Raw genomic sequence first — 20,215 nt, 5'->3', positions numbered from 1 at the left:
TGGGAGCCACTAAGAGAGTTTCTCACAAGGAAAGCGGCTGAAGACTTCGAGAAAGCTGGAAGGCACTCCAACGAAGAGCTACGAAATCTTGTAAATTACACACTTGAAGATCTGGGACCCAGGAAAAAAAGGCCCAGACACCAACTAGCCCAATAGGGCAACAGGTAGCAAACGGCGTAAGCTGTAAGTGAGGTTATGTAGAGATAGTAGCTGTGGATAGTAGTAATCACAGATGTACTCTGTAATCTGTGGTAGCAATTAGCATGCACATAGAAGTAAGGTGTAAATTAATAAGATGCCCATGCTAGCGAGCAGCTATCATGGAGAGAATGCGATGCTATGGCATACGGATGCCGGAGCTGACAAATTCTTAGAGAGGACTACAAGTTTTAAAGGATAACTCCCGAAAACTCGTAGTACCAAAAAAGGGGGTTTTTTAGTTGGTAAGAATCCAACACTACCCAGGGTTCGAAACACTGGGTGTCTTCCCGAAGATTTTTATTCCTCCAGCCGCCGAACAAACAAAAAAATTCTTTGAAATGCAAAATTGTTTTTGATTATTATTTGATTCTGGAGCAGAGTAGCAGAGATTAAATTAATATTAGACCAGAGACAAGTGTCTCTGATTAGACAGTTAATTATTAATTCAAAGGAAAGGGGGGTGCAATCCCAAATTCCTGGGGATTTATTGATGAGTATTGGCAGTCCGCCAGGGTGCCCCGTAAGCACATGATCAAAAGGGTGCTTCGATATGGTTTGGATTAAACGAAGACGATTTGACCTAATTTTTGTTAACAAAAAATATATGGCGCCTCTGCTATTGATGGTCAAAGTTCTTCAAAAAAAATATCTTTTTTGAAATATCGTGAGGATGGTGCGATGTATTTTGGTAAAACTCGCTGTAAACTTGTTCTTATGTAAGACTCATATTTTAATGAAACATTCGAGTTCATCCGTGGCACAAAAACTACCAGAACTTTTTATTTGCTGGATAAAATCAACTCATTTTTTTTTATTGACGCACTAATCATTTATTCACAATTTTGTGCTCTTTTTAAAATCTTCTATCATTCATAGTTTTTGAGTTTTTGCGAAAAGAAATATTTCTGTTTTCTTGCCACTTAACAATGTTAGACATTAACTGCAAATATCGTGATACGACGCATAAATTAATTGTCACTCAATGTCACAAATTCGTTTCGAATGACTTTTTCTAATTAAGAAGTGACCGACATGGTCAAAGTTTTAGGGTTTTGCCAAGACAACTTGCGTTTACGCGTCGCATATTTGCGGTTAATGTCTAACATTGTTAAGTAGCAAAAAAACAGAAATATTTTTTTCGCAAAAACTATGAATGCTACAAGATTTTGCAAAGAGCACTTTCCAAAATTAGATCATAATTTGAAACTAATAATAACCATGTACGTAAATTCAAGTCGTTTTATTCTTAGGAACCAACAGGAACTAAGAATTCTAGAAGCAGGTAACCAATTATTACGACATTTCAGGTTCATACTTTCGTAAGCGTAATACCAAATGATTAATGATGGTTTGCTGCGACTTGATAAGCTCGTGAAGATTTTGTTTTTCTGTAACCTCCAGATTTATTCTTGCTTTTTCCAAATCACTTTTGTCTCGTCGCTCTAATAACTCGACCTCTACTCTCTTTTCTTCAAGAACAAGTTTTCTTTCTTGAATTTTTAGCCTCCTATCCTCTAAATCTATTTGCTTTAATTTAATTTTTTGTTCTCTGTCTGATTTCTCCTTTAAATAATCATTTGCATTTTTCCTTGCAGATTTAATGACATTTGTTCTTTTCCTATTTGCAGCTAAAAATAGAGAACGAGTTGTGTTAACTTACTATATACTTGAAACATGGAATTAAGAAATACCTACTTACTCATTATTCTTTTAACTGGTGTATTTATTAACGGTTTTTTTGCTGGGTCAACTTCTCCATCATCACTTTGAAGAAGAATTTCGTCCTCTTGTTGCATATTAATGGCTAAAATTGACCCTTCAAATGCTGTGCCCTTAAGATCACTCATGGATACGTCGACAGCCTTAAAATTGTCTGATAAAATTACATATGTTTTAATTATAGGTCATATTTCAAATTTATCATCAAAATCTATAAGAGTATTTGTAGCATTTACACTTACCATCCTCATTGTCTGTAAGTTGCCTTATTTCGTATTCGTTCGAATACAAAATTTGGGTGTTAGCCAGTGAATCATCATTTGCAGTTGATTCTGGCTCCGCTTTTATTAATTGCAATATTTGCATTTCTTTGGATATTGGTTTTTTCTTATTTAAAAATTGTGTGGCCCTACACAAATTTCGAACTTCTTGGAGTAGAGTGTCCCTCTCGCAATAAGGTTCTATTCCAGACCTATGGTAAATATTAAAAATAAATGATAAACATAAATAAAAAAACAAATAAACTCCTAGTTATTTATGACCACGTAATTACACATAACAAAGGGACATTTAGGCAAAATGTCCTTGTCCTCTCCTTATACGAAAATTAAATTGTAAAAATCAAAACCGTTTGTGAGTGATGATCCAACGGTAATCGGATTATTTTAAAACATGATAGCTGTTTGTAATCAAAATACGTATACGAAAATACTTCAGTGCCATTTATTCTGGACAAATAGCCTTTACTAGTCACTACCTACTTACGTTTTTTGATGTGCATTGTCTTTTTTCACAAAGCCTTCCAGTAACAGAAACAAATGGCTTTTCAGGGTTTTTATTAAAAAGCACTTTCCAGTCTGCTGTTCTAATCGCTTTTGAATAACTTCCCATCTTTCTGGCTTGTTTGTCGGATTTTCACACAAAAATTCTCTAATTAATGCTAAATCATCGTCGTATGTAAACCGCAGTCTTTTATTTATTTTCTCCATGACAAAATCTATAAGTCAACAAAAATAAGTCCACAAATCACGTGTTACTGCAAAACTTGTTTGAGAAGTCGTGGATTCAAGATAGTGTTACGGAAACAGCCTATTAAGAAAAATAAGAATCAAATTGCGCCAAGCCCTAAAAGTTCACAGATCACACGTCTTGTTAACATATGCACATGCGCATTTGATGTTTAGTAAGACCTGCCATTAATATTAATAAAAATAAGGTTTGTACCTGCCGTTATTTGTGCACTATTTACGCTTGCTATAATTTCATTCTTATTTCATTTCGGTTGGTTCCGTGACACCTTAGTGTATCCATGAGTTCTCAAACATATGAGTAATCCCATAATCTATTTATTAAGCACTTTTAAAATAAAATTATGTCCAAGATATAATAATACTTTTAAGTGATTCATTTAACACTGATACAGAAATACTAGATAGTCTAAACACACACTATAGGTTACAAATCAAAATGAAATCTCAATAACCCCTTGCTTTGCCAGCTCGCATAACACTGTTATGATAGGAAAATAATGTCTGGCATTAATTCATTTACACCTTGCAATTATTAGTGAACGGGCACTAAACAAGTTTTTCCAAATCTCTCTAATATTGGCACGCATAAACTCTGTAGCATAAACCTTATAAGGGGCAGGCGTTACTAAAAATCTAATGCGCACCTGCAGAATGATGTCAATATAGCGGCGGCACTATTAGTGGCAAAGTTGTAACGTTTGTTCAATAACTTGCAGGAATCAATATGTAAAAGGGAACATCGTTTTCACCCCACTTTCACCCTGGACTTCGATGGAAACTGTGCATATACGTTTTTAAAGTACTATTTAACGTCGAACTCCACCTGCAAACCTGCAACCCACAATACATAGCCAATCAGCTTATTTCAAACATAAATAGCAAGAACTTGGCAACGTCGATACGGTTCATTCACTTTCTTCTTCTCCTTTATCTATGGCATCACGCCTCAATTCTAGTTGATTATAACAGAGACAAGTACTTGTCTCTGATTATAACCCAATTTAGTGCTTTTGCAGTGCTTCATCGCTGTAGGCAGTTGTTTTGCTTGTCTCAGAGACATTATTGGTAATGGTATTTTGAGGAGTTTTATTCAGCTTTTAGCGACATGGATGCTACAGTGAACGACTTTTTTAAGGAAATAAAAGAGCTGGTAACCAAGAGTGAACCGAAGGTCCAGGAGGAAGGTAAAGATCAAAGTTAAGCTTCAAATGAACATTCACAGAGATCGTTATTTTTCACTTGTACACGTTGCTGGTCAATTTCCAGTGGAACCAGACTGGAATAAAACTAATAACCCAGATATTATATCTAAATATTTTTCATTTTATTTAGATTTACGTATATTTAATTACATTTGTTCTGTACTTATCTATCTATTAAAAAGTTCTCTATTTACTATTAACACATCTTCACCTGAAAATGCTTATAAGACTTTGTTATTTTTAGTATGGCATGAATGCTTTGATGAATTAACTGGTTACTCCTATTTCTGGAACACCCAAACAGATGAAGTGACTTGGGTGCCTCCCAAGTCCTATAAACGAGCAGAAAACAACCCAAAGAAAAATACTACAAAAGCAGTAGTAGAAAAAGATAAGAAGAAGGTTGAACTGTTTGTACCTCCAACAACAGGAAATGTTCCTCAATGTTCAATGCCTGAAGCAAAGGTCTACTCCATACAAGATACAATGAAGGAATCTGAGCCAGTTAAAAAACAACCTATCGGACGGAAGCACACTGCAAAAAAGCCTGTGCTTAAAAGGCCATTTAGGAAATCTGAAGATTCTGATGACGAGTAAGTGATATAATTGATTCTTACTAATCCCGACACACAGTTTTATACAGTTTCAAACAAATTAATTTAGTACATTCCCTATAATTGATTGAACTATTTTTCAATATTTTTTTACAAGCAATGGTTTTATAACGCGAGAATCGAAACGAGTGAGTGTTAAACCAACAAGATATTGTTTTCTAATAAAAATTTAAAAATTGATCAGAAAATAGTTTTCTCCTTGAAGGGTAGAAGATGGTTTTTTTACGCAAACATTGGGTGGACTTGAAGGGAATGGGAACACTTTTTATTTCTAGTGGGATTTTTTTTTTCTTTTTTTTTCCGGTGAGGTTTGGGAAATGCTCTTTTATGCACTCCCAGAGCTGGTGGTCTGTCGCTCTGGGTTGTGTGGGACCCAAGCTAAGCTGTTTACCCCCAAGCTAAGCTGTTTACCTTCACTAAAACCCTTTCCTCACCGCCGAGGTGGTGTTTGGCCTTGCACCGCGGTCATTTCTGCCCTATTGTGCCCTCGTATTTTACTCCCTCATTATCCCTGTGTATTCAATGAATTCCAGAAGAATTCTAGTGGGTTTACCCAAGTGTATAAATATTACCCTAATTAAAACTAATAAATTAAATTACTGAATCGCAAATGTTTTTGAGTAAAAAAGACACTAAGTGTTTGCTATTGGGATAGACCGTTTATAAGGAAATTTAGCTTTTATACACATATACATGGTAACCTCCTGTACAAGCTTATTTATTAAATATTAGCGTATCCAGTGATAGGAAAACAAGCGCCTAAACTCAAAGGGTTCTTGAGATGTGACCAGAAAGCGGGATCATGTTTAAGCAGATGGCTCAATTTTGCCAAAATCGTGTACAACAAAAGTTTATGTGTAAAATTTGAGTTTTGTGAGAACATTGTGAATATTTTCCAATCGATGTTTCATCTGAGAAATGTGCTCTTTAATTATATTTCCGAGGTATCGAAATGGCTGACACTGGCAAAAGTTGTTACCGAGATATGAGCAAAAAGTGAAACGAGCGGTGTAGCTCTAATGATGCTTGATATGAAACCGCGTAAAATGAAAAATTATTTTGGAATTTCGCTTTTCGTGTGCACTGTCTTGTTTTTTCTAGCGATATTTCATCCGATAAATGTGCTTTTTGATTATTTAGCCAGTCGGGTTTAAATAAGCGCAAAGGCATAATTTATTCCTCAGGTATGAACAAAAAAGGGCCTTAGTACTTGAAATGATGACCTTATCCTGTATCTACTTAACTTTGTAATATTCAAAAATATTGAAAACTGTTGGGTGAGGTGTTTGGGCTAATCAGTCAATCGGTGACGGCAGAAAGAACCATTATTTATTTAACCCGAATTGCAGCCAATATTATATATGGATTATACAAGGAAAATGTTTTTTTCCCGCTATCTATTGAGTGATTAACCCAAACACCCAAAGCAACATTGTTCAGCAGTTAGCATCACGGTCACCAACAACCTACAACATTTAAAATTATATATTCTTGTTGAAATGCCACTATTTTTCAACTCAAGTTTCACTTGTTTATCAGGATTTTACATCCACTGACCAGCAATATGTCAACGAGCGCTACAACTAATGTTTCACTTGGTAAATGTTTTATTACTTCTCTATATAGTGGCATAGAAATGAGCGCGCTAGGATTGAACCATGCGTTAGGATTGATATACTGGACATATTTTGTAACGTTTTAGCTTAACGTTATTGAACGAAAGAAACAAAATTCTCTATAGTTTTTCTGTTTTGCGTTTTTGTCGAATTCCTCAAAGCTATTTACTTTTATTAATTAAAACCGTCGGTCACTGTAGATATATATATTTGTGATTTTCAGAAAAATTGAATTGATTACGGAGTATGCAGCAAATAGTGATTCAGATAATGACGATAAAAATAGTCAGCCTCCTTTGGATCAAAATAAATCCACAGAATCCCCATTAACGTTATCCTTATTGGGGAAGGATTCGATATTGTTAGACCAAAATCCAAAAAGTAGTACATCAGTTGTGGTAAGCTATGTCGATTAAAAGTTTTTTTTAATGAAATTTAGTTTCAATCTCGTTTAAAATCGACTCTTTATACTCCTAATGATGAAAAAAACGTGCTGAAAGTGCTATTTATATATGCACTAGTGATACATAAGTTTTCAACCTGAAGGAGTCGTAAACTATGTAATGATGATATAACTGCTAGAGTTCTCCCAGCGCTTGGTTGAGAATTCGCAGCGTCTGAACACAATCTTAGCAATAAAGTGGATAATTATTTTAAGTGTATTCGCTAATCATAATATTTTCAATATGTAATATCACATGTGTATCACAATTTGTTTAAGATAAAAAGTTAATGCTATTTGAATAATTATTTCTATATTACAAAATTGTATTAACACCAGCGTGAACTTTTAATGTTATTTAAAAGTAAATGTGTACCTACAATTACTATATTTCTAACACAAAACGTTTTTTTTAAGCCAAAGCAAAGCGATTCCCAGACTGACGAAGAAGACGATGATGATGATTTGGATATCCTTGCGAAAATCCAGCAAAGGGCGCAGGAATTGAAAAAAATGGGCGGTGAAGTGCCATCCAGTGTTAAACAAATAATAAAGAAGACGGAAATAATTGAAACTCCTAAAAAACCTTCTGTTTCCGGATTTTCTTTAGTAGCTGGCAAGTATTTAAACCTTTCGTATTATAGTGCTTATTTAAACATTAAGTTATTACTAAATTCAAAATTTTCCGCACACTCTCAGGCTACAATAGTGATTCCGAAAGCGAGCCAGAATTACAAGAAGCTCCCCCCATTAGGCCTATATTTCCTGTGGCATGTCTACCTATAAGTCCGATCGTGGAAACCTCACATAGTACACTATTTCCCATAACAAAGCCCATCGACGTGAAAGATTTTATCAGTTACGAGCCACCAGCAAATGAAGTAGCGAAAGAAGCGAAAACAAATAAAGTGGAAAGTAGCGATTTTGATAGCAAGGCCTTTCAAAGAAAGCGGCGAATTGGAATATCGTTGGTAAATAATGTCAAACGACCAAAAGAAGATGTTATTCCTGGAACTGATTTTGTTGGTTTGGGCTTCAAATCTGAAATCGTGGATAATGGCTATATTAAAACCACTAATGAAGATGCACCCGTTGCATATCCAGGTTTTCAAAAAGGGGGAGTGATGTTTGTTAAGTCGGATGTTTTAAATTCTACGGTTAGCCAGGAAAAAGGTCCAACGAAAGAAACAGATCATTGCCTTTTAAACAAGAAGCAAGCAGAAGATGACTACACTATTCTCCGCGAAAAGTTGTTGTTTTTAGGGGAAGGACGAGATGTTGTTTTACCCGTTCAAGTTATGATTATTCAGGCAGAGGTAATTTAATAAATGTTATTCATTGTTAATCTATGCAAAACTCCGGTTAAATCTGTTTTAGACTCTATTTCAAGCAATGAAGGAGGGAGGTTTAAATATTTCATACTTGCGTAAATGGTTAAGCGAGACCTGCTCTGACCTAGTGAATTTAGAAAAAGAAGCAGCTCCGGAAGGGTGGCTTTTGCAGTGGGATAGGTATGAACCTTATCATTATAGACAAGTAGTCCTCGAACTATATCCATCCTAACAGGCCACTCCTTTCATGTAATACTTCCCTAATTACTGCTATCCGATTAAAAATGACCCACTCTAGACAATTATTAACTTAAATCTGGATGGAAACGGGGGACTAGTGCGGCTGTGAAGGTAAGCTTTGAGCAACATATTATATTTATTATGTTTAGCGATAATCGATTTAGTCTTCAATTGCTTTTCTAAGACAGCAGATAAAATAGATACTGTGATAATGTGGTGGTTTATATATTCATCACTTGAGTATTTTGAAAACAACATTGAAGGCAGTAAAGAATCAAATTAGTTAACATTGGATAGCTTGTTCAGGAAGTGCTATCGAGCTAAGGATGCTGAAATAGTAACTTCAACTAAAGTAATTCTAATTAATTTTTGTATGCAATGAACACAATATTTTATCCAATGGATTTCAATATTACTGCATTTTTTCTACCGAGATGATGATACAATATAGAAAACATTTGTAGTATTTTCAAAAATCTGCCATTCCCATCTTTTAAGTCTAAAAATGGAAAATAAATATCTCTTAGAAATCCCTTGTTTGTCGTTATTGATTTTTGTTGTACTTTCATTTATTTAGTCGTTTTTTATTATCTCACGTAGTTATGTTGTTAAAAACTTGTTTCCTATTAATATGTAAAAAATGGATAAATCTATTTTATGTTGAGTTTTTGTTGATAACCACACTAGACATCTGTTGAAGTAATTTCAAATTATGTTTTTGAAGCAAATATGCTTATCCTGATATCTATTAATGCCCTGCATAATAGCTACGACATTCGACCTAAATGTGAAAGAAATACTTTTACTTTTTTAGCGGAAGAAAGAAAAATGTTGGGAGCTTGAGCCACATTTTCACAACTAATTGGGGACACGGGGTTTCTATAAAAAAATACCTAAATGTTTTCAGACATTTTACAGAAACTTACAGTATTAATAACCAAAGGCGAGCTCATGTAGGGAATGATGATGCTGCATCAACATGTTGAGAGTCTTAAGTTATATGATCCCGATTGCCAGTTTACAACATTGTATTTATCTAGATTATGAAGAAGCATGTGCTACTGTTATGGTACCAATGAGTACTTATGCCTGTGCATAAGTTAACAAAAAATAAACAAAAATAAATATCGTGCCCAACAATTGTAAATTTTGTACACATTTTAACAAGATTTGTTTCTGTTTGTCATGTTTTAATGGGTGTTTTGGTTTAAAAACATAGCGTATAATTTAGTTGAACAATATCAACTAGGCAATGTCACATGCACTCTATTTGAATTAGTGTTTTGTCCTCTTTAGATTTTTGCTCGCAATTTTCGGACATCTTGTGGATGACGACCAACTACATTTTTATAAGGATATTATATTAAAAAGTATAATTTTAAGGAAAAAATCACCCATCAAAATGATTATTAAATCATTGATTCTTAACACTCTGTGTTATTATATCAAAATGAGTCCGCTTCTGATTCGGTTAATATTATAATTTTTATTCAGACTGGCTTTTCAAAGATAAAATATTCAGCAAATGTGTCTTTAATGCCCAAAACTCCTTACAGGGAGTTAATGTATTTTTGAAGAAACATTAAGCGCTGTAAGAGTTAATTAAGTACACCACTTATAACCATATTTATAAACCGATATTGAAGGTTTGTACCCTAATATTATTAATTTAATTTAAATAATTAATAGATCCATAGTTGATTGTGACTAACCGAACGATTTTTATTTAGGTTAAGATGCCACCTAGAATATTCGAGAACGTCCTGGATCACCACTGCCATGGAGGATATTAAAAACATGCATTTTTATTTCGTAACATTTGTTCTATATTTAGCACAATGATTTCTTTATTATGATGCATTGAGAAAAGGTAGAGTATAAGGAAAAATTTGCCCGAGGAAATAATTTTTCCTTGAATGGTTTAATATATTTCAGTTAAACACGGTGTTTTCCATAATACCAGGAATTGCGTATGCTCTTCATATGTCCTGTTTTCAAGTTCGAAATCGTATTTTTCATCATATTTTTCGATGCTATTATTTACTACTAGACACCATTTTCTTGATCTATTGCAATAATTGCTAGAAGCAAACTTTGAAGTTTTGGCTATAAAATTTTTTGAGAAAAGTGTAGAAACCCGGCTGCTATTAGACGCTATTGGAAGTGTAAAAAATCCACTTTAAAACTTACTTGATTGTATCGCGTATTTTCTACTCTTACTCTATAAACACGGTTGGCTAGAAAAATATTCCATCTGCACTCAGTTTCAAAAACAGTGACGCACCTGGTTTTTTGGTAAAGTTTGCGGTATACAGTTTTCAAACTATACTAATTAATTGATTTTGAAGCTTAATTTTCTGGATGTTATCACAATGGTAAGAAATGTTTTTTTTAAACGATATGACGATTGAAACACCCTGTGCGTTACTGTTTCACTTGAAGCTTAAATTTTGAAATCGCGTCTTTTTGTGGACATTGCTTTGTGGACATCATTGCTTTATTTTCCAAATTAGCAAAATTGCAACATATTTAATAATGTGGTTTTAACAAATTGTCGTTAAAACAAAAAATAAAAACACGATATAATAGAGGAATGTAATAAACTTGGTATTTTGTATTGTCGCTTTTAGCGGCTCTCACAAAACTACTATGCCTTGCCGACCCGAAACTAAAAAATAAAATCTAAATTGGTTAATTGCTATAAAAGAGAATACTTTGAACTTTTCCAAAAAATCTGGGTGTCTTTTCTCTTGGAACCGGGTGTATATTTATTTGAGTTACTAATGTAGAAGATATTTCAAGCTTGGAAGAGAGTCAGTTATGAGCTTATCAAATCCTCGTTATCCACGATAACAATTGTTACACATTTCACTCTACAACTGAACCATTTCTCCTCTATCACAGTTCTTTCAATTGCCATTTTAGATCGCACAAACGGTATTTCTACCAAAATCAAACAACGGGTGTGAACCAGTGGCGATATCCTGAGCCGGATGTAACAAGGTGCGATGACGCGATGGATATATCAACTACACCACCTCCCATGGATGTAAAAGATGAACCGGCAGTATTTGGACCTTCATTGCCATCAGATCCTCCACTTCCTCCTACTCCGCCTAAGATTAGAAGCCCTACGCCGCCACCGCCACCCAAGATTACTATGGCAACTACTACCATCGATGTACCAATTCTTCCGGGTAAAACATTTACTTTTACTAATATTTTGGGGCGTTTTTTTTTTCAAGAACAATCGATTACAACAAAGTGCTGCTTTCTAATGCTTTCTTGCATCATTTAGTTTGAACACAATATTTTCTTTCAAAGCAACAATTATCCAAATTTGATGGGTTTTATACATTCAGCCAACGCAATAGTTTTATGTTCTTCTATCTCAAAATAAAATGAAGAAATAACTTGTGGGAACATGTTACGTGTTGCTTTGATCTTTTCTACCTATCTGTGTATCTATATGTCTCAACATACATTTGCTCTCACAAGAAACTTAATTTTATTCTAGTGATTTTATATAACATTTTCAGCCCAATCGCAGGCCTCTGAAGTGATAATTCTTCATCCAATTTTACCCGGCTTTGATATTGGGCAACCTCTTCCGCCAGGTGTTGACCTAATAACAAGTGTATCCAATAAAAATCTAGAGGTGAGTTTGAGTCGCTTATTTCAATTAATTAGACAGGTGCTATTTAAAAGTTGAAAGTTGTAATATACGTTATTAGCTCGTCTAAAGGAATTACTTTCAAAGTTGCTCTTTTGCTCGGTGTCTACTAATAATTTTTTCTTTTGCGATTTATAGGAAGTGTCCCAAAAACCGACTGATACTCTAATTACAGCTCTCGATTCGTTTTACTCAGAAATAGCCGAGGTGTCTGAAAATACCAATTCTTTATCACCGGTATCCGCACAAATACCGGAAACGCCTATTGAAACGTCTATCGATGTAGCAAATCCGCAACATAATTCCGAACCAATCCGGAAGAAGAAGAAAAAGGTAAGTCGCACAGTTTCAATGATCATAAACTTACTCTAAAACAAAGGCTGGAAGCCTTTACGTTCGGTATTTTTCATTTGTAAGATAAAATTCTGGATGTGGAAGTATGTGGTTGAATTGCTATTTCCACCTTTCCGCCTATCGTAGTTGCAAATATGGCTAAACAGAACGCACGGGTGGAAAGTCTTGCATAAAATCCTCTTCTTACATCCACTGTTCATTCAAAAACATCTCATTTTAACAGTAAGGACGGAAACTATAATTTTCTTACTTTTTTAAATAATGCAATCTTTTTAGTTGAATTTGCCCTGTTCTAGGCGATTAAAATATTCTCATAATTTAGTCTGAATCGTATTATTTTCTTGATTAGTTTAATATGCGTACACTTCGGTTTTTGAATGTTTCCGCAGACGAGCAATTATTGCACGAGGGGATAATGTTAAACATTTAAGGCAACAAGACGCCACAGGTTGCTGACGCCATCTTTGCGAATAATTGCTGCAAATATAGGCGAAACGTCAGGTGGAAATACCAATAATCACGACTTTAGATCTTGTTGAACTGCTCACTTGCTTCTTTTCTGCTTGCATATAATTTTTTTTTCATTTATTTCAAAGTATTATTTTGACCTAACATTAAAGAAGTGGCGTTTATTTTTTCAAACTCGACACCGTAAATATCGATCTAATTTCTTACTGCAACCAAAAAACGCATCCGCTTTCGATGTATCCGCAGTTTGAATTGACAATGCTTAATTCTGATTTATGTTCTTCCTTCTTCTTTTGGGCTTCATCTGCAGCAATTCTAATGGATTATTGTTGTTTAGGTCAAATTAGCACAAGGTTTAACAATGAAGAAAAAGGGAGTTTCTCAACTGGTAGAAAAATGGAAAAATGTACAGAAAAGTTATGGAGATTGAAATAAATATTGCATAGGATTTCAATTTAGCTTTATTTTGAAGTCTTCCCGTTATTCCTACTACTCATTATTTTGACGCAACACTTAATTATCAAGCACTTGATTGAGTTGTAGAGCTAAAATAAGACTCCTTATATCAACAGTCAGTAATTCATCGTAGAGTTTAAAAATAACTGACCAAATCTAGTTATACAGGAAGACCTAGGTTTTGGTGCTGTGCGAGTTTTAGATTATTTCCGCTGTTCTCTGTTTTTTCTATATATTTAAATTTCTATATATTTAAAATTGAGTTTACAAATATTCACTGTTACAATCCAATTCTCAGAAACTACTTCGCTTAGCAAACTTCAAACGATATTAGTCCTTCGTTTGCGCAAATTAATCAGGACGAAAACTAAGTATTAGGAATTTCAATTAGCAATATAGTTGTGGAAAACAAAGGGAACGATGGCTTTTCTTGATAGGATTAGCTCTGTCTTATTAACTAGCTACAAAATACCTCTTAGAACTCCGTGCGTGATTTCTAATTTCCATGCCATTAGCGAAGTTGATGGCTTTCTAACGTAATCTTGAAGGGTGTGTAGTATATGCGTGTATAAGGGTCAAACTAAAGGGAGTCTTATTTCGGCATATCAAGGGAGCCCCACGTTGGATTCCCTTCTTCAAATGCGAATTATTAATATAACAATAAACTAATCTTTGACCTAACTTAATTGTTGTAACGTGAAGAATTTTAGTGAAAAAGCCAGCGAAAGGAAACAATTCCTAATTTTATCATTTTATCGGCAATTTATACAACCTTCGATTATACTTTCAACGAGAAAAGTTGGCTTACATGCCAACAGCAAACATATATTTTACTCAAATATTCGAGCATCATTCTCATTCCATTTAAATGCACAGAAAGTCTTTCTTTGATATCAGTCTCGATTTACTATCACACACAGAATAAGGGGATATGCGTTCAAGGGAAATCTAGTTATTTTATTATTTTCGATTCAGCGAACCTCAAAATCCTTGTCAAATGTTTTCCAAGCAGGTGAAATGAAAAACGAAGACTGATATCTGGTTACTTAGACGACTACTTTGATATCCATGGGCAAAACTGAACTTTTAAAATTATTAGAAAGCATCTTTAGTTAGGCTTTGTCCATTGTGCTTCAAAAAACATCTAAGGATTGATATGCAAGCGTTTTGCTATCAAATTACAGGGTATAAATAATTGAGATTTTTTCTATATAACTCTTGCATTGGAATTTTTTTTTAAATTTAGAGTACTTTTAAGGGTCTACACCAATACCCGGAGAAATAGTTTTGATAATTTACAAAGTGATAGCTTTTCTGGGGTAAAGATGATATTTTTCTTTAAACTGTTTCTAACGAGGCATTGACTGTTTCCAAGGAAAAAATTAATTTCCAGTTCAATTTCGAAATATTTTTCCCTTATATATTTTTGTTCATCTGCAACGGTTCTTGAGTAAAAAGTTAAATTTCAATTTCTTCTCAAAAATAAATATGTAAATTCCAAGTGTAAGCATTAAGATCCCAATTAAGAAAAATGATGATAAAAAATTAATAATGAAATAATAAAAAATGAAATAGAAATCCAGAAACATGATGTTTTAGTGCATTTTTCAATGAAATTATAGCTAGATTTGCATCTTATTCCTTTCAGTTTAGTTTTGTTTAAATTTCGAGTTTGTATACTTTTCATCTACCATGTTCTTGCAAAGCATTTCGAGTTAAATTTGCAAATGGAAATATGTAAGCAACCGTTTCAGCAGGCGGTTTTCAGAGGGTCGAAATCCGAAATGGAAAGCCGGTAATAACGATGTGCACTTAGGAAACTACCCAAACTTATGTAGTTCCTTATGATTTACTTGGGAGCTAATCTATTATTTATCAAAGCTTTGCGTGTCGCGATAAATGCGGAATTACGCACACTTGCTTAATTTCCGCGTGAATTATTCATTTCGGTGTTCGGGCCTGGTTATGTGGGCTGGAATATGCTCTTATAAGAAGATTTAAGTCGTAAAGGTGATTTGTTTTTGCGGAAATATGCGATGTGGAGCTGTGATTAAGCGGGGTGCGTTTATTGAATCCAGGAATTCTCGCTGTTGCTTACGCGCAATCCGAAAAATATGAATGGTTGAAAACAAAGTATTATAACTGGAAATAGTCGAGGTGACTATTTCAGCGTCAAACCCTTTGATTGAAAAATATTTACGAGCTAAATAAAAAATAGTTGTTGATGTTTGAAAACTACTCAAGGATTGTGCGAAAATGATCAAATTTTAAACTGTTATCAATAAAAATAAAAAATAAATAAAATGCTGCAACTCACCTGATATAGACGATCAACAAAATGGAATGTTTTTTAAGAAAAATCCCAAAATCGGCTTGGTACAGATCTCCCTGGTGTTTGGTTTATACGTTTCTTGTTCCTAATAGGAAATTCGATTTTTCTGATGCAGAGGAAGTAGTTTCTAGTTTTCACTCATAGTAGTGAAAACATGATAATAAAGAAAAATACATAGAAATGAAAACAACTTTATGAACATGGAGTATTAAGTATTCGAGAGTACCTAAGCGTATTTTTTATTTCAAACATCCCGAATACGCTAAAAGATTTAAAAATCGATTCATTAAAATTTTGAAGTTTAAAGAATTGCTGGTGTTTTCGTTGAAGTCAGTGAGGCAATTATCATATTTCTACTTTGAGTTACTCTGTAGGTTTAAAAAAGTTCATGGATATGTTTTAATGAAAACTCGAAAAAAAAGTCTAAATATTTATTCTCTATTATTTGGTCGTTTTTTGAATTTTATATTGAGATTGGTTTTCGTAAATTGCAGTATTTTATTTAGTGTTATTTTAGTAAAAGTTGTGAACATGCAGCGGTATTTAATGGCGGTTTAAATAAGAAACTGAAATGTGGGTAGTAGACGTATCTTTTTGTGAAATTAAATAGTTCATCAGTGGATTTTTAAACAAACATTCAAACATTTGAGATCAAGTTTTGAAGTATGTATTTGATTATAAACCACAGCAACTGTAGAGTTCAGTAGAGTTTAAACAGTTTGGGAAGATTCGAATATTGCAGAATAGAAGACAAACAAAACTTAGTATTGGTACTATGACTTGTGAAGCTGCAAGCAAATAATGGAAAGTTTCGTTACCTTTTAAATTAATTCGCAAATCAATGATATAAATAAAAATTGTGGTACTTAAGTACAATAAATGCATTATCTACATCAGTTTTTTCAATATTTATCTCACGTTTATCATAGAAGTCCTTAGTTCTTCCAGATGAACCTGTTTGCGTTTTCAGAGCAACTGTTCTTACTCCCATAAGATTATCTAGATTAGACTGTCTGAAAACGCTACATTAACTCTAATAGTTGCATTGGGTATTTTACTAAAATTTCACTGGATTCGAACACAGGTACAATAAAGACCAAATATGCTAATTTATTTATCTGTTTTTGAAGATAAATGGTCTTCAACAAAATAGCAGATCTTAATCGTTCTCTATCAGTATGCATTTCCCATTTTCATTTGTAGCCGTTCAGTTTAGCAATGCAGACATAATAAGGATGCTTACTAGCGATACAAAAATAGACTTGATATAAAGTGAGTTAAAAAAAAAAGGAATAGACTCGAGAAAAATTCAGAAGTTTTTCATTCATAAACGTACCTACTGGAATACGAAGTTTATTGTTTTTAAGTGGGTATTTTTGATTAAAAAAAATGAATATCCAGGGTGTTCCAAAATTGAATTAAATCTCAATTTTTGTAGAAATTTTGGACTTTACGTATAAGTTGGAGTCTATTTTATACCATGAGACAAAGTTTGCGAGAAACAGAAACTCTTCTTGTACCTGACGATTCCAAACCAATTCATGCTGGAGCCGGACCCTATTTATTATGTCTTGCTTAAGTTATCAAGTCATTAACCAGATTTACTTTTGTAAACAAATATTTTGAGATGCTCCATCAGAACGTAATCTAATGGATTGAGATCGGGAGATCTTGATCACCATACAACTGATCCACTTCTTCCTAATCCAACTGTAGCAAAATGCAGTGTCATTTAAAAATCGCCCAGTTTTAACTGCATAATCGTAGTAAATCATCCATTTATTAGCATTGGGCACATTTATTAAATATATATTTCTGTGACCGTTCAATGTTTCTTCACAAAATTAGGCCGAATCATCTGATTTTTTTGCCCAATGCCGATAGTTTTGTCTATTAACTTGCCCCGCTGGGGTAAAAGTTGATTCATCTTAGAAAATATATTTTTAACTTGATTGGGATTGGGAAATTATGTTGTATTTTATAAATATTTTTAAAATCGCCAAACGTGATGGACGGGTAAACTTGGTGTATCGTACTTGCGGCTTCTCTCTAATCTTGATTAATGCTCATACGTGGGTTTTCTTCAACCGCTAGAAAAACTTTCAGTTTTTCTCTTCATTGATTGCAAAGCGTCCATTATTTGCCCTACGTTCTACCGAGTCAAAAATTTTGCTAACTCTAGCGGGTTTGCTGGTCTTTCCGGATATTTGTTATTAAGTAAAACCCTCATCTCATGGGTTCGCACTTCATCACCAAATCCAATCGTCAAAAAATGTTCAAAATATTTTTGTTCCAATAAAATGGATGCTACCAATTTTTAGCCACCCTGCATTATTAATTAATATTCGCAATTAATCAATTGAGACAATGTGGAAAAAAATTAATGAACACTTAAATTATTGATGTCAGAAAAAACGGTAGTCTCGCAGCTCTGTTTCAAGCTATATTAATTCACAAAGCTGGGCTGCCAATCATAAGGGGTGAGATTTTCAACAGCACATGTTACCGTTAGTGATTTATGATGTTGTGACAAGACAATCACACCGAGCTCATATATGTAAAATAATGATTTTTTAATGAATCCACCAGTTGGATATCGGGAAAAAAGTTTCAGTCGTTTGTCAAATTCAAAATTGGATGTAGCAGTTGCAGTTTTATTAAATTTTTAATATGCCCGTTCACTGCTATTTCCTCCTGGATAATGATAAATTATTTTTTTCATTTGCTCTGCCTCACTTTTTAGAACTTCAGAGTAAATGCTTGGAATGGGCAACTTTGTATTTACGTAGATTCAGCCAACAGATATTTCTATTCTGATCTCATCGGTTGGTTCGTACGTGCCGACGGTCATAATCCACTAAAAGATTCGCTAATTCGGCTATTTTGTACACTACGTGATTTCTTTCCGCAAATCCCTCTTCATAACTGCCGAGGGTCCGAAAATCGCGCTACGAATCCTTAATTAATATTCGGAATTGTCTGAAATTTAAATGTCCAGTCGTAGTACTTTAGGGAATTTTCGTCGGGATAAAATTAATTTTTCCACAACACCGCGCAACTAAATGAAAAAGTAAGGTCCCGTTTCGAGGGACCCTTTTCGTCCTTCGGGATGGTCCTGTGGTGCGATGCCATTAACACGCATTTTTAATTTATAAGAAATGGGCTTTAATTGAATGTGGCTTATATTTTTCTTTACTTTTATTGCCTCCAAAGTTCTAACGACTTCTTTTAATGGCTATCCAGGATTTTTTATTGCATACCAGCGCACTTTTTATCACCAACCTTTTTACTACTCAAATGTGTTTCAACCGTTTGTACTAATGACGGTCAAGTGTTGTTTTATGATACAGTTTAGTGGTCTACATCTCCAGGGGGTAAATATTTTTGAGCGAGAACATTTTCATAATTGTTCTACCATCTTTTTCCCATTGAAGTGTTTGCTACTAACGTGACAATTTACCCCGCACATTTCAGGGAATTGTTACTGTATACAATATAAGAGTGCACCATCTTCTAATTTATTTGTTTAATTCTTACCTTATCCCATTCTATCTGATATTTCTTCAAAAATAATGCACGTTCTGTTGAAAATCCGGCGGTTTTTGATATTCAGACTAACAATTTGAGAAAAGCACGTTTTACCACAGAAATTGCAATTTTGTACAAAGGTACACCTTTTAAGAATCAACCCTTTGCGTGCTGTTCAACTTTCTTGCACAAATAGACCCAGAGCTTAATAAAAAAACTTTTTGTTTCATTTGTTTAAAAACACGTTTCGAAGATTTCCTAGTTATATGCAAACTGCCTCAAATGCTGACAAATTCTCGAACAGTTTTTGGATTAGTTTATCTACCTGAACCTACACATAGCTTTAATTATATTTTTAATAAAAAAGGTAGGCAGATTAAGTTAAAAACACATTTTACATTTAAAATGAAAAATATAATCAACTATGACTCTAGAACAGCGATTCAAACCCTTGTTCAAATATTCTACCTTTCATAATATTTGGACCTGCTCTTTATACTTTTAATTTACATGTCCTCTTCTGTGGCTGCAACCGCATTATAAGTCTGCTTTGTTCTAAAATAATTCAATTCTGTTTAGCTGAGAAAATCCAATGTTTGCCAATATTCCTATAGAAATTAAATAAATTGTTGAATTTTGCTTCGAATTTTTGAAGCAACTTGTATGTACTTTTGATTTGACAAAATTTCGTACGCTTGATTAGGCTTTCAGTTTTTTTCTTATTTTATTAATTGAACATGAACTGTTTTCATTTGGACGTTTTTCCTTGAAAAAATCTGTGTGAAGGAAGATGAAAATCAAAATTCGAACTAAAGCAACGCAATAAAAATACCTTAGAGAAAACTTATACGTGGAAATATCGTGTAAACTTCATTTAGAGAGTGAGGAAAGTGTCACATTTTTTTTAAATAATAAAATACTATTAAAAAACGGGTTTTCGTTTGCCATGGATGTTGCTCTTATTTAACGTATAAACATTTGCAGCTGTTGTCAAGAATCTTACCTCTC

General features: G+C 33.8%; 2 protein-coding genes across 10 annotated transcripts; one reads left to right on the top strand and one right to left on the bottom strand.

Moving 5' to 3' along the window:
- Positions 1-1,426: 1,426 nt before the first annotated feature.
- LOC109546666 lies at positions 1,427-15,972 on the bottom strand. 9 transcript variants are annotated; one of them, XM_048661763.1, is made up of 5 exons: positions 15,665-15,972; positions 2,686-2,917; positions 2,163-2,392; positions 1,901-2,074; positions 1,427-1,829 (listed from the first exon to the last, which is right to left on the bottom strand). In XM_048661763.1, the coding sequence occupies exons 2-5, from the start codon at positions 2,907-2,909 to the stop codon at positions 1,495-1,497; spliced, it is 963 nt and encodes a 320-aa protein (XP_048517720.1). In that variant the 5' UTR covers positions 2,910-2,917; positions 15,665-15,972; the 3' UTR covers positions 1,427-1,494. The 9 variants fall into 9 exon arrangements, with proteins under 9 accessions (XP_048517720.1, XP_048517721.1, XP_048517723.1 ...); XM_048661764.1 differs by lacking the exon at positions 15,665-15,972 and adding an exon at positions 3,596-3,760; XM_048661766.1 differs by lacking the exon at positions 15,665-15,972 and adding an exon at positions 3,404-3,574 and having other exon boundaries at positions 1,897-2,074.
- On the top strand, positions 3,901-13,345 carry LOC109546335 (formin-binding protein 4). Its single transcript, XM_019917251.2, has 10 exons — positions 3,901-4,135; positions 4,398-4,746; positions 6,607-6,781; positions 7,243-7,441; positions 7,525-8,141; positions 8,203-8,336; positions 11,322-11,593; positions 11,936-12,054; positions 12,208-12,402; positions 13,229-13,345. The coding sequence occupies exons 1-10, from the start codon at positions 4,057-4,059 to the stop codon at positions 13,319-13,321; spliced, it is 2,232 nt and encodes a 743-aa protein (XP_019772810.2). The 5' UTR covers positions 3,901-4,056; the 3' UTR covers positions 13,322-13,345.
- Positions 15,973-20,215: the final 4,243 nt, after the last annotated feature.

Source organism: Dendroctonus ponderosae, unplaced genomic scaffold (assembly GCF_020466585.1).
Source record: "Dendroctonus ponderosae isolate FM_Combo_2020 unplaced genomic scaffold, Dpon_F_20191213v2 Dpon_F_20191213_1, whole genome shotgun sequence".
In the NCBI taxonomy this organism is placed as follows: domain Eukaryota; kingdom Metazoa; phylum Arthropoda; class Insecta; order Coleoptera; family Curculionidae; genus Dendroctonus; species Dendroctonus ponderosae.
Note: the sequence above shows the minus strand (reverse complement) of the source record. Positions and strands in the feature narration are given on the sequence as shown.

Excerpts from the sequence above, each read along its gene's own strand:
- LOC109546666 (XM_048661755.1), bottom strand. The coding sequence starts at position 3,425 with ATGCGAGCTGGCAAAGCAAGGG. Across the intron at positions 2,075-2,162 it reads ACTTACAGACAATGAGGATG|ACAATTTTAAGGCTGTCGAC; the intron begins GTAAGTGTAAAT and ends TAATTTTATCAG. Across the intron at positions 1,830-1,900 it reads ACCAGTTAAAAGAATAATGA|CTGCAAATAGGAAAAGAACA; the intron begins GTAAGTAGGTAT and ends CTCTATTTTTAG.
- LOC109546335 (XM_019917251.2), top strand. The coding sequence starts at position 4,057 with ATGGATGCTACAGTGAACGACTTTTTTAAGGAAATAAAAGAGCTGGTA. Across the intron at positions 6,782-7,242 it reads AAAGTAGTACATCAGTTGTG|CCAAAGCAAAGCGATTCCCA; the intron begins GTAAGCTATGTC and ends GTTTTTTTTAAG. Across the intron at positions 8,142-8,202 it reads TTATGATTATTCAGGCAGAG|ACTCTATTTCAAGCAATGAA; the intron begins GTAATTTAATAA and ends AATCTGTTTTAG.